Here is a 16,766-nt window from a genome sequence, read left to right as displayed (position 1 = left end):
CTTTGTGGCTTCTATTTGTGGAAATGGAGTAAAGATGGGAATTAGGAAATTGCCACATTTACGGAACAACTGGAGAATATTCCATAGAGCCCTCAATGTTCCTCATTATTTGATGAAGAAATGTGTCTGTGGAAATTTAGAATTTGTAATACATCATGAGAAGTGTGTATTGAGTTAGCGTTCTCATGCTAAATGGTTGTCAGTCGATGATTGAAATGCGTCATGTTTTTTTTCACCCTGCAATTGTTAGACATAGACAACTTAACATGGTAAGATTGCCCCATTATGGTCAAGTAGTTATGGGTTCGAGTCTGGAAACAGCTTCTTTGGAAAAGCAAAGGTAAGGTTGCACATGTCTAACAATTGCAGTGTGAAAAAAAACTAGCTGCAAATGGCTTGCCATCTTATTCTGGAACTTTAGCAATTCGCTTTTAAAAGGAAAACTTGATAACAACTTTCCTCTTGTTTCGGAATTTTCTTATGGACTTTAGATACCCTTATTGAATGTTTGCATCAAGAAGTGATTTATTCTGAAGTTTTGAAAGGACGTAGGGTAATAATTTAAGAAAAAGGAATTTGTTTTTCCTCAATTTTTTTGCATTGGTGTTCAAAAGTGGGACAACAGAAAAATAATACGTCTCGTGAGGTAGTTTCTTTGATAAATCTCTATTTCCTCTCGATTTTTGATAGAGAAATAAATCAGCAGCGGAAACGAGGAAGAAGAGTGAGAGTCGGAGTTCTACGAAAAGAATGTACATAAATTAATGAGAATTTCCCAAACTATCCTTTGAACCGACATTATGAAAGACCTTGTGAATTTACATATTTAGATTCTTTAAATAAAATTGGTTATAAATAAAAAATTTTTTAAAAAAATGCAAGCAATTCTTAACATTTGACTGTCTAAATCACAACTCTACAGGTGTATTTGGAAAAAGTATGAAAAAAATTTGCAACATGATACACCACGTGACAGATGGTGATATTTACAGGAATCACTAGGTTCAGTGTGCATTAACTTTGTTGGTCTTGAAAAATATTCTTTTTTAAATTTTCTCCGGTTGCAGAGAGAACTCGAACATGGTACGGTGACTAACAATCCGTAGGTTCTTGTCTCTGCAACTCTTTCAGGTTCAACTATTCCCATCCCGGTAGAATCCCCGCTATTAGTTATTGTCTTCCTTTATTTATTTATTTATTTAGTTGTTTATTGTTTATTTTCCATCAACCGACCAACCAGATTCTCATTAGTGGTCCGTTGGTCATCGCGTGACCTTCAAACCTTCTCTGTGTCTTCCCCGATGGTATTGGAAGTTTGAATTATTTCTGTTGAGTTAATGAGATGAGGTCAGACATGTCAGGGGGAGAATTCAGCGATCACAGGATTCTGTTACCGTCGATTTCGTCGGCCTCTGATTCCGATTTGGAAACACAGGGCACGAAGAGGAAAGGGATTAGGGATCTGCTAAAGCATTTGGATCGAGGATTATCTGGCCGACGGTTGAGTCGCAAGCATTTAGATAGGGATCCATCCTCTTTATCTTTAGATCACTCCCACGATGCTCTTGGCGATGGCGCCCCTCCAGAATGGGCGTTGCTACTTGTAGGTTGTTTTCTCGGCCTTGCTACCGGTCTTTGTGTCGTCGCGTTTAATCACGGGGTAAGTTATTTTATCACTTTATTAAGCTTTTGGATATTGTTTTTATTATCTTATTATTCTCAAACTTGCGAATTGATATTGGCTATTTTTTTTTTAATTGGCGTTTGACCGTGTTATTTTGGTGATTATATACTTCTGTTTGGTGGAAATGTTTCCTAGCTAAGATTTAGCAGATGCCTATATGCATTGAACATCTACAGTTTGACAATAGGCCGATTGGGAAGGGCTGCTTCGTGTTGATTGAAGTTACAACTACGATAATCTGGAGGGGATGTTTAAAAGCATAGCTGCTGGATCTTGAACCACACCCCCTCCCCCCCCCCAAAAAAAAAGAAAAAGAAGAGGAGTTAGAGGTGCTCTGTACCAATACGTGATATGTTTTGCTTGGGTGGTTGGGGTCCAATGCTCCTGGATTCTTTCATGCACAGTTTTTTTTACACAGCTAGGCTATTCCTGAACAGTTGTTCTGTTTATTTCTGCAATCAATCAAGAATTCTCTTTGAATCCATTGCCCAATGGCTCAATTGCAGCCTTTAAAGAGTGCTTCATGCCAATTACATAATAGGTGTTCTCTTTGAGGTGCATTGTTGTCAAATTTGAACCTTCATGGCCCCTTCAAACGTGAGTGCATAATGAAAATACTACGGAAATCAACCTCCTGAGCAGCTGGTCCAGCGGTCAAGTTGTTTTCTGACATTTTAGCCTGTTTGAAGTTTACACAGCATCAATTCTCTTTGTATCCAATGTCTCAGGACATGATCAAGATCAACAGCCACGGGAGTATATCTCACTTTTTGCCCCTTTTTATTCCTGGTGATGATATTAACCTGTACCTGTCTGGCCTCTTGAACTAGCAAAACTGGAGATCCAAATCCTGGGATAGTTGTCCACTCTATCGCCTAGAATAGATTAAATCCAAAGTATGTGGTATTTGTTGACTTGGCTAAGTTATTTTAACCGAATCGTGATTCAGATTAGTCACTTAGAGGGTTTATTTTAGTGGAAATAAGCCTTGGGATGGGTTATGTATGTATAGGGCCTTTGATTCTATGTGTTTATTTTGCAATTGGCCAATTTAATAAGCCTAAAATATGGATAGAAAGTAGGAAAACGGGATTTACTACATTGGTTTAGTTAGAGTCCTATTTTGAGTCTGTTTTCTTTATTATTTCACGTTCCTAGTCAATTTAGGATACTTATTAGGTAAGGATTGGGTTAGGCCTTTCTTTTTTAGTGTCTAAGTCTATTTTTGAGTCTTTCATATAAGTTTGTAAGGGAGGTCAGTATTAATTACGAATTTGAATAATAGAATAGCTTGCTTATGCAATGTTGAAATCCTGAGATAGGATAGGTGAGAGACCTAGGGTGAGATGCCCATTCCATTCACCCATCCCCTTCCGTTGAATATCGACTCCAAACCCTAATTCTGTTCAACTTGATTTCAAGAGAGTACCAAGATTGCTGGGATTTCTTTCTACAATTTTCTTTCATCAACTCTTGAAGATTATCAATTGTTGTCAGGGTGTACTCGCATCAGCCTAACCATCTAGAGCATTCGTCACATTGATCCAGGAGACTCTAGGGTTTTGGAAAACCCTAAGTACTGCTTGCTCTGAGTTTCTCTTGTTCTGATCGGTTTCTTGACTTTCTTCTATAGGGGAGTTCAACTTAATTCTTCAAGAGATCATCCAACTTCAATTGCAGTTTCAACAGGTCACTGATTTGAAGGATTCTATTATGTACTTCTGTTGTTTACTTGTGGTTACCAATTTGAGATCATCTCATTCTCCTCCGACCAATTGAGATCCCATTGTTCTTTTTCTTGTTCTCTGGAGGTTTTCTATTTGATCGTGCCTGGGATTAGACCTATTCTGGTTCTAGTCTTACATTACATTGGTTGTTGTCCAACAACTGGAGGAACTGGCTAGAAAGAAAGAGTTATACTGTCAGGTTGAAACATTCATGTTTTGAAGCCCTCGAATGCACTCCATTAGGCCTTAAAAGGGAGCTACAAGCTTTGTGGTTCCATTTGTCAGTATTTGTCTAATTAGGATTCCTGGTTATAATGCCCTGGTTCCGGCTAGTTGGTAATAGTCAGAAGCGGTACACTGTTTACCGGGAGCGCCAGAAAGAGAAGGCTATGAAGTAGAGACTTTGAATCTGAAGGAAGGCAGTTGGGAAAGCCCTAAAGGTAAGAAGGTCTTTGTTTAAATCAAGTGACAACGCTTAGGGAAAGGAGTCTTGAGGGCTGCCCCTTTGTGTAAAAATTCTGAAGGTTAGAACCGATTCCAAATTCACCTCTCTCAGGATCCCCCACATAGGTGGGACTAGCACTGGGTAACGGCCCTATTTTTAGATGTTTAATATATATAATCTGTTTTAGTTTAGTTTCTAAGTTGCTTTAGTGTTATTATCTTAGATACCGCACATTTTAGGAACTTGTGAAGCAATTCATTATCTTCATGGCCTTGTTTGCAAGGGCAAAAACTTTCTTGTTTGGCTTGATTGGTTGTCTCAATATAAATAAAAAATACTGGCATTTGTTGTTTCAAAGTGAAAATTGTTAATTTTAGGGTAGAAATGAATATTGGTGATCGATCAGGTTATTATTTGACTGTAATAGTTTAGATATTATGGTAATTTAATTGATCAGGTACTTTGGATCTTATAGATGAAGATATGGCTCCCCATGTATGGATTCTTATGCTATGGAAGACGGTTAATTGACCCTTATCTATGAAATATATGAGTCTCCATGCATGGCTCAACTGAATGGTTTTCCAAGTAGCAATTTTTTTTTTACTCAAATATTCAGATTACAAGAACAATTCCTAATCACAATAGGATCCACAAATATAAAACAGAAAATAGAAATAGAACAAATCCTAATAGAACTAGGAGTTTATAATCCTAATTATAAAACACAAAAAACCAAATCACTGTTCATGTGAACAGTGTAATGTGAACAGTACTTCAACAACTTTTCTGACCTTGTTATCCGCACAAAGGCATTCAGATGGGTTTTCAAATGATAAGAGAAAATACCATTCTTGCCCATGCTTCCAAAGTCAGGTTGCGAAGTCGGATGACACCTATAGAGGTGTCATTCAGACAGTCTATATATACAAAACATACCTTGACAAAACAATTTCATTGCCTTCCTTTGGTAGCATCTTTCTCTTTTCTCATAGGACCAAAGGCCTCTTCTGCTTAAGTGTCTGCTGAAGCGGGATATGGAAAAATCTTGTTTTAACTAAAGTTGGAGAAAAAGAAGTTTTAACTTTTAACCTTACTTTTTGTCCTTTAGTATAACACACTTTTTCTTTCAATGTGGCTAAAATCCTGTCATTTCACCTGTGTAATTAAAAAACGTGCAAGATAGACAGCTCTTGAGAATGACCATAGTACTAAATCTGGCGAAATCTCGGTCGAGATCTCGAATATTTCGAGTATCTCGACCTGACCGAAACGAAACACAAGCTCGAATAAAAAAAATGCAAAAACTCGGTCGAAATTTCGACCATCTCGTGATATCTCGAGACAAAATCAAAATCTCGCAAGATATCGAGATTCTTTTTTCAAAAGTAGCTTTATAAATACCAAAACTCGTTAGTCTCGGTCGAAGACTTAACAAGCTATGGTTTTTTTTGGGTTTTTTTCTCTGTTAGTCTCGGTCGTTTCTTCTCCCATACTATGACGTGGCATTCATTTGTCCGGCAGTCGGAGAACAATGCACGTCGGCTCCATCAGACTATGAGTGGGGTCGATCCTGGACGTCGGAGTAATTATTATTAGAATATTTGTAAACATTTGAGTCACTAGATGACTACTTGATTTGTATTGGACTATTGGGGATATTGTCATATTGATATCATCTTCTTAACTTGTTATTTACTTATTGTACTTAATATTATGACTTAAGTTATGACTTATGACTTATGAGTCATTCACTTTATGTTTCCAACTTCAAGTCAATTGACTTGTTTAAATTGCTTATTAATCATTAATTTATTATGTCCTCTAGTACTTAAAGTCTTAAATAATGTGTATGTGTAATTAACCAAGTTATACATTAGGATTCGATCGTACATTGCCAATCAATGGTGCAAATCCAAAACACCACTTTGAGTGACTATTTTTGCAATTCGAACATTTAAATGTGTTTATATAGCCTAAAATAGGGTTTCCATGAAGTTTCAGGCCTTAACTTGGCCTAAAACCCACCGAAATGACCTACCGAAACATAACAGAAAAATGCAAAATTTCGACCGACATATCCGAAATTTCGGATATTTTGGTCAGCCCGAAACACCGAAACGAAACGAGTTTTCGAATTATGAGAATGACATAATGGTCAAAAGAAGGTTACAACTTCTTGGTTCATCACTTTGGTGCCCCATATACATACATTTAAGTTTTTCTAACCTGAGAGGTCTGGAGAGTTTCTCTAGTCTAGCACAAATAGCTGCCACGTGACAGATTGGATAGAACTGAAAATTTGTGTACTGGTAGACTCCAATGGCCTCTGCTAACATGCCAAGTTTCAGAGAAAAAGGAATCGGCCTTGTGGTATTGATAAACCTCTGAAAATTCAGTGACAAATGGAGCTTTTCTAGAGAGAAATGGAAGGCTGAAAATACAAGGCAGTATGCCTATACATGGGAGAGTATATGGTTGAATCAGAATCTGAAATTTGACATGTGACCGATATAGATCATTTTCTAGATATCAGTATGGTTGAAACTGCCACAGCCTTTTGCATGGCAAAACTTGTTTGTTGGTACCAATCTAGAAAAACTCTCTAGACTTTCCAGCATAGAAAAACTTTTGCCTAAATATATACCATGCAATTCAGAAGACTCCATGTACATTGGTTAGGAGCCCAAATGACCAGAACACAGCTATTATATTGATAATATGATGGAACTTAGCCCTCTTTGTATAATCGGTTAGAGCTAGAAAGTTAACTGCTTTGTTTTACTGCATTTGTTTCACAAAGTACGGTTTTTTGCTTAGTGTGTCTTTTAGCTTGAAGATGTTTGCTTGCTCTTTAATCCTTATATTTAGGCCATTTTTTTGTTCATTTCACATATCCTGTTCTTTGGCATGCCACTTACTGCTTGTGTGCTTACATTTATGCATTCCTCATTTAGGTGCATGTAATACATGAATGGGCCTGGGCTGGTACTCCAAACGAGGGTGCGGCTTGGCTGCGTTTACAGAGACTAGCCGATACATGGCATCGGATACTATTGATACCGGTGACAGGAGGAGTAGTAGTGGGGATGATGCATGGATTACTGGAAATTTTTGACCAAATAAAGCAGTCCAGATCTTCTCAAAGGCAAGGCCTTGATTTGGTAGCTGGAGTATTCCCTACAATAAAGGCTATCCAGGCGGCTGTAACATTAGGTACTGGTTGTTCTTTAGGCCCTGAGGGTCCTAGTGTGGATATAGGAAAATCATGTGCCAATGGGTGCTCTGAAATGATGGAAAACAACAGGGAAAGAAGGATAGCTCTTGTTGCGGCTGGTGCAGCTGCTGGAATTGCTTCAGGTATCAAAATTCTTGGTTGTGCCCTTTTTTTAAATTTGATAGTATGACGTGTTTTTTTAATGATTTTCACATTTTCTTATGTCAAAGTAATCAGGGGGTGCTACTAAAAAAAAAGAAATAAAATCAGTGGAGGATAGTGAAAACCAATATATGAAATTATCGATGATCAGACCTTATTTATGGAAATACTTGCTATGACTTAACAGGCTGTTATAGTTTAACCTTGCAATGGAACTAATGTTCAGCTCAAATTGTTGTTGACTAAAATTTTTTAGCAGACCAGTTACCTATTAGTTTCTAAAAAAACTTTAACTTTCTTTCTCATTGTTTATTTTTGTTCTCTCTCTCTCTCTCTCTCCTCCATCCTCTTTGTTCTATCTTTGATCTCTCCTTCCTTGTTTCTTCCTTATCTCTTTTATTCCCTCATTCAAGGGCTTTTAGTATTTGAAGGTGCTTTTGGGGCATTTATGTAGTTAGAGTTTAGAGAGACAACTTAACAATGGTCTATCCATGTGAATCATTGGATAGTTGAAGATCCTTATTTGATCTGGATCTGTATTTGTTTGTTCAGAATATAGGATATTTGTTCCGACAATCCAATTCCGCATATGAATGTGGATATTTTTTGGTATCTGGATGATAATTGGATATGTATTTGGATATTGATATCTCTGCATTCTGATCCAATTATATTTTAAAATTGGGAAGAGATCGCTGCCTGGGCCTCTAGAGCCTGCATGCGCGCGCTGGGCAATGGGAGGTGCATGCAAGCAATCAAACATTGCCCTGGATGAGATTTCCGCCTTTCCATGAGAGCAGTGCGGTACTTTCATGTGCTTCCGTGTCTAGGCGCAGGACCACACGGGCCATGCGACCAGGTAGCGTTTTTCCCCCTTTAATATTATAGATAATTATGTATGGGAAAAGTTTCCTTGGTTGGCAAGCAAGGTTCAAGGTTCCGCAAAATTTCGGTCGAAACCTAGAAGGTTTTGGTTTCTGGTTTCGAGGCCCAAATGACCAAATTAGTTCCCGAAACTTCTAGGAAACCCTATTTTAGGCCCTTTAAAAACCTTTAGATTTTAAAACATACACCCAAAATGGTAGTTTGGCTTTGGACCCTAGGTTGGTAGTGTACGTTGTACGCTGTTCGATGCTGTATACACAAAATTTACTATTAGAACACACGTAATTCAATTAAAACAACTAAAATATGCTTTAAGAATGAATAACCATAAAATTAGTGTTAGAATTGTTCTTAGGGTTTACTTGGTGTTGCCCTAGGGGCTCTATTGTCTTTGTACCTCATATCTCATTATTATAAATAAAGGTGGGCCGGTGTCTCATAGACACAAGTCACAATTCCCAAAACCATCATGGTATCAGAGCAGAATCGACCTAGGTATTCCAAACCCTAATCGAATCTCTTCTCTCCTCTCTTCTTTCTCCTTCTCGATTTCTTCCCAGCGCCGACACCACCTAGCCACCGCCGCTGCTACCACCTAGCCACCACCGCCACCTTTCTACTGCTTCCCTCTCTCTCGGTCTTTCTCTCCCTTCTAGTGCCACCGATATTTGAGCAAGGTTCCTTGTGGTATATGTCTACAAAATTTCAGCCCCACTTGACATGCCACATGATGCAATTAAGTAAGCCACCCAACGAACCTCTGCCCCATGCCCTATATTACAAAAATTATCTAACATTGTGAGGTTCAAATTTGTATCCTTTGATGAAATATCCGTCGAATATTGTATCGGATTACAGGAGCATCTGTTCCAATTCACTTCGTTAGCGTCCCTACTTTTGAATAGTATCTTTATCTCACAACTATTTCTATAATTTACTTTGGTTTCTTTTGTTTCAGGTCCATGGTAGAGTTTTCTTCTGCTGCTTGCTTTAATATGGTTTTGGCATTTTGATATATTGGGTTTATGAAAGAAGAGTGGGTGAGCCTTGGTGCAACGGTTAAGTTGCGCTATTGCAAGTTGCAACCTGTTGGTTGCAGGTTCACAAGTTGGAAACAGCCTCTCCTTCAAAGCAGGGGGTAAGGCTGCGTACATTTGCCCCTCCCAGACCCTGCAGTAGCGGGAGCCTCGTGCACTAGGATGATCTTTTTTTTTTTTTTTTGGGTTTATGAAAGAAGGGATGTTTAACTTCTTGTGTGTGTGTGCGCGTTCATGTGTTCTAGAAGTTTTAAGGATTATCATGTTTTTCTTCTCTTCACCCTAATTTTAGGGATTATTGTTTTTCTTCTCCCAACCCCCCCATCCATCGAATCTGCTAATATTCTTTTTTTTCTTTTTTCTGACAATTCTTGTGAGTTCCTTTAAATTACAGGGTTTAATGCGGCAGTTGCTGGTTGTTTCTTTGCTATTGAAACTGTTTTAAGGCCTCTACGTGCAGAAAACTCGCCTCCATTTACAACTGCTATGATAATACTGGCATCTGTTATATCATCAACTGTGTCAAATGTCTTACTTGGAGAGAGACCAGCTTTTACAGTGCCCACGTATGAACTGAAATCTGCTGCTGGTATTTTATCTCATTCCAACTCTGCTGCATTTTATAGTGGAGGAAACGAGTTTATCTTCACTGTATAAACAATTTTATAAGTATGTTTAAAGGTTAAATCTTCTGCTTTGTGTGCTATCTTTTCTATATGGTAGTTTCTTGATTCATTCTTCTCAGTTGCTTACAATTATGTATTATCTCATTGTATCTAATTATAACACCTCTTTACTCTCATATCTGGGATTAGTGGTTTGTTAAGTGGCAATCACATTAGCTGACGAAAATGGTAGAGATACAGAAAAATATATGTATATATATATAGTGGATAGAGAGATAAAGCAGGGGAAAATGGGAGATCCTGGTATGTTCCTAGAGTTGTCTTCGCGTAATATCCAATCACAATAAAGTTCGCTGTTTAAAGTGAAAGAAAGTGCCTTTGATTCATTGTGGATGTGAGGTGTTTTGGAAATTCAGTATCACTTCCTTCAATCTGGTGTGATGTTCATGCTTGATATTGTTTTCCTATAATGAATGCAGAACTTAGTATTTCAGCAGAACTCTGCCCATCATGCACCTGTTTATCACATTTCCTGTAGACTGGCTAAACCACATATACCACCTGTAGCAGCGGTAGGCTTTTTGTAGTTTCTCCTGCTTTCATTCCTTGGAATTGAGAATTGTACCTTGAGCATGAACTGCAAGAAGAGGATATTGATAATTATTGCCTGGTTGATGAGATCTCCACCTTTCCAAATCTGCTCTTTCACTTCACTATAAATTCAAGTTTCTTCTTAATTCAGTTGAAATTACTTTTTCTTTTTTCAGAGAACAAATTCTTGAATTGCACATCTTCATTGTCCTCAGAGATGCTTCATAAGTGCACAGACAGATGCGCATGATGCCAAGGTTTTAAGTATCTTAACGTATCTGTCGATAATAACCGATAATATCTTATTTTTAGGGTACCAATACAAAACGACAGCGATACGATACCTAAAAAAAGTTTTAACTGTATAGGGTCGATACGTGACCTGATATGGTTGATACTTATCGATACACTTGATACATCTCTTATAAACTATAACTCGATCAATGACTCAAAACACTTACCAAGACCTCTTGTACGGCATTGTAATCAATTGTGTTTTGGCAAAATCAACTTGATTCCTTGTTTCTATTGGCAAAAGTGACTCTAGTAGTATTGTTCATCATCATTTGGTAATTAAACAACCTGCAATCAAGGATCAAAACCAGATTTGTACAATAACAAATTTCCATCAAAACTTTGAATTTTTTGCTCAAATATTGATTTTTAGTGTTGCTTTTTGCAATGTATCACTTAATTAGTGAGAAGCAACCTAAATGATTGCATCAAACTAGGTTTTTTCTGCAATGAGGTGTGTATCTAAACCCTAAATCTTCCCCATACGGAAAATGACCCTTTTTTTTTTGTATTAGTACAAGTAAGACAGTTCATCCTTTATACATAATCAATTGAATGTACTTGTCTCGTCATACTTTGTTCTCCTCTTTATACATGATATATTTTATATATTACTTATTTATAGTGTTTTATGCTTCAAAACTATATTTCACATGTATCCTTAGCATTTCTATGTGTATCTTTAGTGTATCTTGTGTCTCTCCGATACGATATGTCTCTTAAAACCACCTTTCCAATACGATACCCGATACCGATACTTTAAACCTTGGATCATGTGTATGATTTGGTCCAAAATGCCTTCTCTTGACAGCTGAAATCTAATCTACTTGCTTTGGTAGATATGATTGATTTGCATTGATAGATCGATTTTGTCTATGTTTCTGAACTACTATATTTTCCTCACAGAACTACCGCTATACTTGATACTGGGCATGTTATGTGGAGTAATAAGTGTAGCTTTCACTCGCTTGGTGGCGTGGTTCACTAAGGCTTTTGAGTTTATCAAGGACAAATTTGGCCTTCCTGCTGTTGTGTGCCCTGCTTTAGGCGGTTTAGGAGCTGGAATAATAGCTCTGAAGTATCCTGGTACACTGTACTGGGGTTTCACAAATGTGGAAGAAATTCTCCACACAGGAAAGAGTGCTTCAGCGCCTGGAATCTGGCTGCTAACTCAACTAGTTGGGGCCAAAGTTTTGGCCACAGCTCTATGCAAGGGGTCAGGACTTGTAGGTGGTCTTTATGCCCCAAGCTTGATGATTGGTGCTGCTACTGGTGCTGTTTTTGGTGGTTCAGCTGCAGAACTCATCAATTCAGCCATTCCTGGAAATGCAGCTGTTGCCCAGCCACAAGCCTACGCGCTAGTAAGATTTCTCATATTACACCATGTCCAATTATTTTTGCATCACCATTCTTTTCTAATCACTTTGACAACATGGATTCAATCGGTGTAGGTTGATTTAAGTTTTTGACCTATTAATGCAGGTTGGCATGGCTGCTACATTAGCTTCAGTTTGTTCTGTGCCCCTGACTTCGGTACTACTTCTGTTTGAGCTGACAAAAGATTACAGAATCTTGCTTCCACTGATGGTAGTTTCTTATTCTCATATGAACTCTTTAAGCATCAGCGTTGTGGGAGTTACTTCATGAATTTAACAAATGGTCAATATGGCTAGTATATCTGTTTTTGACTCCCCGGAATTAGAGTAGCTAATTGTAACATCGGCCTTCAATGCAGTTGTTGTCCTCCAAACTAAAACTTCCTCTTCTGGTAGTGGATTTGATAGACATATGCCAGTGACCCAGTTCATTTATTCAGGCATCATGCTAGGGTTCAGTTTGGGTTATCCTAAAGATATCAGTTGATGAAATAGCTTGACCGAAACTTGGTCATGATCTGACTTCCAAAAATTTGTTTTATGGTTTTGATAAGGTAAGTTTAAAGAGTAAGTCTGTGTGTGTGTGAATGCCTCTGTCTGTCACCCAGGTGAGTATCATAGGGGATAATAACATGGATATTGTGTACATATATGGGATCCTTGAATGGCTCTCTGCTAACTGGCATGCATGGAATAATAAATGGTGATGTTTGATTGGATTTTATCCTTTTCTGTTTCACAAACAGGGGGCTGTTGGATTAGCAATATGGGTTCCCTCTGTAGCAAACCAATCCAAGGAGTCAGAGGTATCTGATACAAGGAACCTATCACGAGGTTATAGTTCTATTTCACATGCTGAAGACAAGAATCAGGCTATTTGGAGGAGAACTGATGATGGAAATGATTTAGAGCTTTCTGTCATCAGAAATGCTGTTGATCATGGAACCATTAATGAAGATATTCTTTTGGATGATTTAAAGGTTTATCTTTCGCACTTTTGTGATTGGTTATTTATCTTGTGTAATTGATTGCATTATCTCTTGTCTATTATTTTAATTGCAAATGCAAAATTCATTTGTTAATAGCCCAACTCTGATAAATGGTTTTCCTGCCATAGAAGCATTTCTTTTGTGTTATAGTTCCTTGGTAATGATCTTCTAATTGTTCTCAGGTCTCTCAAGCTATGTCAAAGAACTATTTGAAGGTTGCACCAACATTGACATTGGTTGAGACGATAAAACTTATGCATGACTCGCAGCAGAATTCTGCAATTGTGGTTGATGCTGGAGATCTTCTCGAGGGAATCCTTACACTTGGGGACATCAAGAGGCATCTGTCCAGGACGTCTAGTGATGTTCCAGATGGTGGTGCATCCGTTTTGGATGTATGTAGTCTTGGAAGCATAATTCTTTTAACTATTATGTGAAGAAAGAATTTGAAATCTAAACTGTAATCCCAAGTTATTGGTTTTTCTTCCCACTTTAAATCTTAAGATATTCACCGCTGAGGATGAAAGGGTGAATGGCCCCAGATCCCCCCCCCCCCAATCGGGGCACAGGGAAACTGGAATTAGCGTAGCATTTTTTTTTCGTTTTTCCTGCTTTGCTTTTGGACTTCTGAGTTAATGATTACTTGTATAGTATCATTCCCACAAAATGACTATTTGTTTGTGGAAATCCTTATAGGTGAATACCTGTCTTGTTTCATCTATCTGTACTCGAGGATTTCATTACCGCAGGCATGAGCGTGGACTTTTAACTTGTTACCCAGACACAGATCTGGGAATTGCCAAGGCACTAATGGAGGTCAAAGGAATTAAGCAGTTGCCTGTGATTAGGCATGGTGGAGACCCGAGAAAAGAATGGAAGCGCAGAGTCGTTGGTCTTCTTCATTATGATTCAATATGGCGCTGTCTCAGGTTAATATTGATTTATTCTCACATGATTTCACACATAGCTTCTTGTTAGATTTTGTTGGAGTATGAATTATATTTGTGGATCCTTCGCTGGTGCAGGGATTAGTTGGTAAGAAATCAACCATGAAGCTGTTTTTTTTAACGATCAATGAATGTTTTTGGATTATTTCTTCACTGTCAAGTGAGATGAAATCATGGGCTCATGCATCATTTTTTTTTTTGCATGCTATAAATGAGAACATACTTGGTATTTATATGATTGGTTTTGGCTTAGTGAAATTTCTTTTTCTCTTTTTTGGCTAATTGATAAGATACCATAATTGTAAAAATCTGTGCAAACTAAATCTGAAGGGATTGTATTCAACCGTATAGATTCTGTGTCTATGCGACTATGAATTATGAAAAGGTAAATAACCGTGCTTATTTATGGCCGAGTAAAATTGTTTTTAACCTGTAGCTATTTAGACAGTGTATACGAGGGAGGACATATCCAATCATGGTCAAGTCTAGACAACTGGTATCAATTTTTGAAGATCCTGTAGGGATTGACATCTTGAATTCTGATGCAGTTCTGGTGCCAACCATCTGCTTCTTTGGGTGCTTGTATTCATCTTCCAACCACTCTAGAATTCCTTTTTCTTCCATTATTCCCCGACTTATAACCGCCATTGACATGGTCCATCATCTCCCCGAAAGTACCAATCGCCAGCCATCTAAGTACTTCAATCATAGCTTTAGGCATTTGCCATGGTAGACCAGAAGGTCCAATAAATCTGCCCCATGAGCTCCTAGTAAACTTTTAAATGGAGATGGTGATTGAAGAAGATTTTTGTAAAGCTTCAGAATTTTTGAAAATGGAGAATCAGTAGGGATGCATCCAAGGGATATTGTTAGTGTTAGAGCTTATTATGACTTTATTAATGGTGCTCATTATTTCTTGAAATTGTTGCGGTATTATGGCTAACTTAAGCATGGGATTTCATCCTGATGGGACTAGCAAACCAAGCAATTCTGAGTTTTTTTTTTTTAAATTACTGTTTGACGTGAATTTTATGTCATCAAACTGGTAGTACAAGTTTCTCATTTTCATCCTCAAATAGGCTGCAATATAACTTCCTCTTTGGATAGTGCTTTCTTCACCTCCCCCCCCCCCCCCCCCGGCGGGATCAAGTAGAATGATGTGATAAGCATCTAGTAAGCAAGGTTCCATGATGTATTCAAGAAATAGAATAAGACTAAGCATCCCTTGAACTACTAAGATTCCACGCTTTATATGAATATGTACCCAGAGTTGGACCCTGTGTATACTGGAATAAGTTGTGAAACTTGCATTTGTACTTTTGTAGGATTCATTTTATTGCATGCATGCCATCCATTATCCAATTAATTAATTTACTTTGGTCAATTTCCCTTTATCTATGCAGAGAAGAAATAGAGCGTCATAAATTGGACTACCAACAGGTGAAAGAAGAAATTCTTGGGGATATCGCTGTAAATGGTCACTAAATGCAGTTGTGGGAGCAATTTTGATGCATTCTGGTCTTTCATTGACTGCCCCATCAAGAATTAAGAGTTGACGCCGGTCAAGGCCACTGAATGTATTGTTGTTTGTTCTAGATTTGGACATGAAATGCAGCAGCCAAGCTTCTGACTCCATTGGGTTTCATTATTTTTATACATAAGATTGTTATTCAACAAGCCTAGGCTGATATGTAAGATACTTTTCGTGTAGTTTATAGCACTAGTACATTGTCCATGTAAAGCTTGTATCACAAGTTAATAGTTTCAACGAATCACAGGGATTAAGAGGAGGGTGGGAGGGGAGAGGGAGGATTTGATTCAGATGACGTATTTTTGGGCCAATAACAGGATGCTCCAATGTAGCTGTTGATTCATCAATTATTTATTCTTTTGATGAGCAAGCATAAGCATATTAGTTGGCTGAAGATTTTTTTTTTTTAAAAAAAAAAAATGTGGTTGGAGAGGGAATGGTGGTTAGGTGGTAGGGTTTTGAGGCCTGCCGTTAGCGATGATGGATTCCCCCTGTAAGGGAAAAACCATTGAGTGCTGAGTAGGGTAATGCCTTGAGATATGTTGTGCCCAGAGCTTTATTGTTGAGAGCCTGTTATCACTTATTTTTTTTGTTATTAAACAATAAAAAATAAGGGATGTCAAGAATGGGATTCGAACCCATGCCCTACCCTTTCGGACCAGTACCTGAAACTCTTTTGACTCTTATTATGGTGAACAGGTTTTCTGCTTGTTATATTGCTCATATACCTCGTAAGCAAACTGGGTTCCCTATTCTTTAGCAAATTGAGATAGTTTCGTACCCACAAAAAGCCTTGTGGACCTCTACCTTACCATTACTTGAGGTAGAGCTAGCTAGAGCTAAAGCATAATCAGACATACGCTGTGGTATTACCTCAAATTACTGTCAGTGGTACAAATAATTAGGCTTGAACTTGAGTCCCTTCAATGAGGGGAAGTGGCACAACCCTAATGCGCTAGAGGGATCATTTGCAAATTGCATTTGTGCCTTGGATGGGGGGTTGTGGAGATAACAAGATAAAAGAAGTGAAATAACCCAAACATAGGCACACAATGCCAGCAAAACCTATGTCCAATGTATATGGTCATGTACACTAGAAATAATTTTAACCAACACACGCACCTGCCTAATTTAAGATTGCATCACTGCTCTGTACAGATTCTTTTATACCTTCCTCAGATAATAAACAAAGGGACCCATACTGAAGAGTTCTCTCTCCTACCGTGTGGGGTCCCATGTAGGTCATATATGGACG

General features: G+C 38.0%; 1 protein-coding gene across 1 annotated transcript; it reads left to right on the top strand.

Annotated features, from left to right (window-relative positions):
- Positions 1-1,212: 1,212 nt before the first annotated feature.
- Positions 1,213-15,881, top strand: LOC122640490 (chloride channel protein CLC-f). The gene is made up of 9 exons (XM_043833705.1): positions 1,213-1,660; positions 6,814-7,216; positions 9,552-9,746; positions 11,575-12,029; positions 12,151-12,255; positions 12,791-13,024; positions 13,216-13,428; positions 13,730-13,962; positions 15,384-15,881. Exons 1-9 carry the CDS (start codon positions 1,343-1,345, stop codon positions 15,463-15,465), a joined length of 2,238 nt encoding a protein of 745 aa, XP_043689640.1. The 5' UTR covers positions 1,213-1,342; the 3' UTR covers positions 15,466-15,881.
- Positions 15,882-16,766: the final 885 nt, after the last annotated feature.

Source organism: Telopea speciosissima, chromosome 9 (genome assembly GCF_018873765.1).
Source record: "Telopea speciosissima isolate NSW1024214 ecotype Mountain lineage chromosome 9, Tspe_v1, whole genome shotgun sequence".
Classification (NCBI taxonomy): domain Eukaryota; kingdom Viridiplantae; phylum Streptophyta; class Magnoliopsida; order Proteales; family Proteaceae; genus Telopea; species Telopea speciosissima.
Note: the sequence above shows the minus strand (reverse complement) of the source record. Positions and strands in the feature narration are given on the sequence as shown.

What these genes read in the sequence shown, in the direction of transcription:
- LOC122640490 (XM_043833705.1), top strand. Translation starts at nt 1,343, where the DNA reads ATGAGGTCAGACATGTCAGGGGGAGAATTCAGCGATCACAGGATTCTG. An exon ending in AGCTGCTGGAATTGCTTCAG is followed by an intron (nt 7,217 to 9,551) that starts GTATCAAAATTC and finishes TTTAAATTACAG; the next exon opens with GGTTTAATGCGGCAGTTGCT. An exon ending in TTCTTTTGGATGATTTAAAG is followed by an intron (nt 13,025 to 13,215) that starts GTTTATCTTTCG and finishes AATTGTTCTCAG; the next exon opens with GTCTCTCAAGCTATGTCAAA.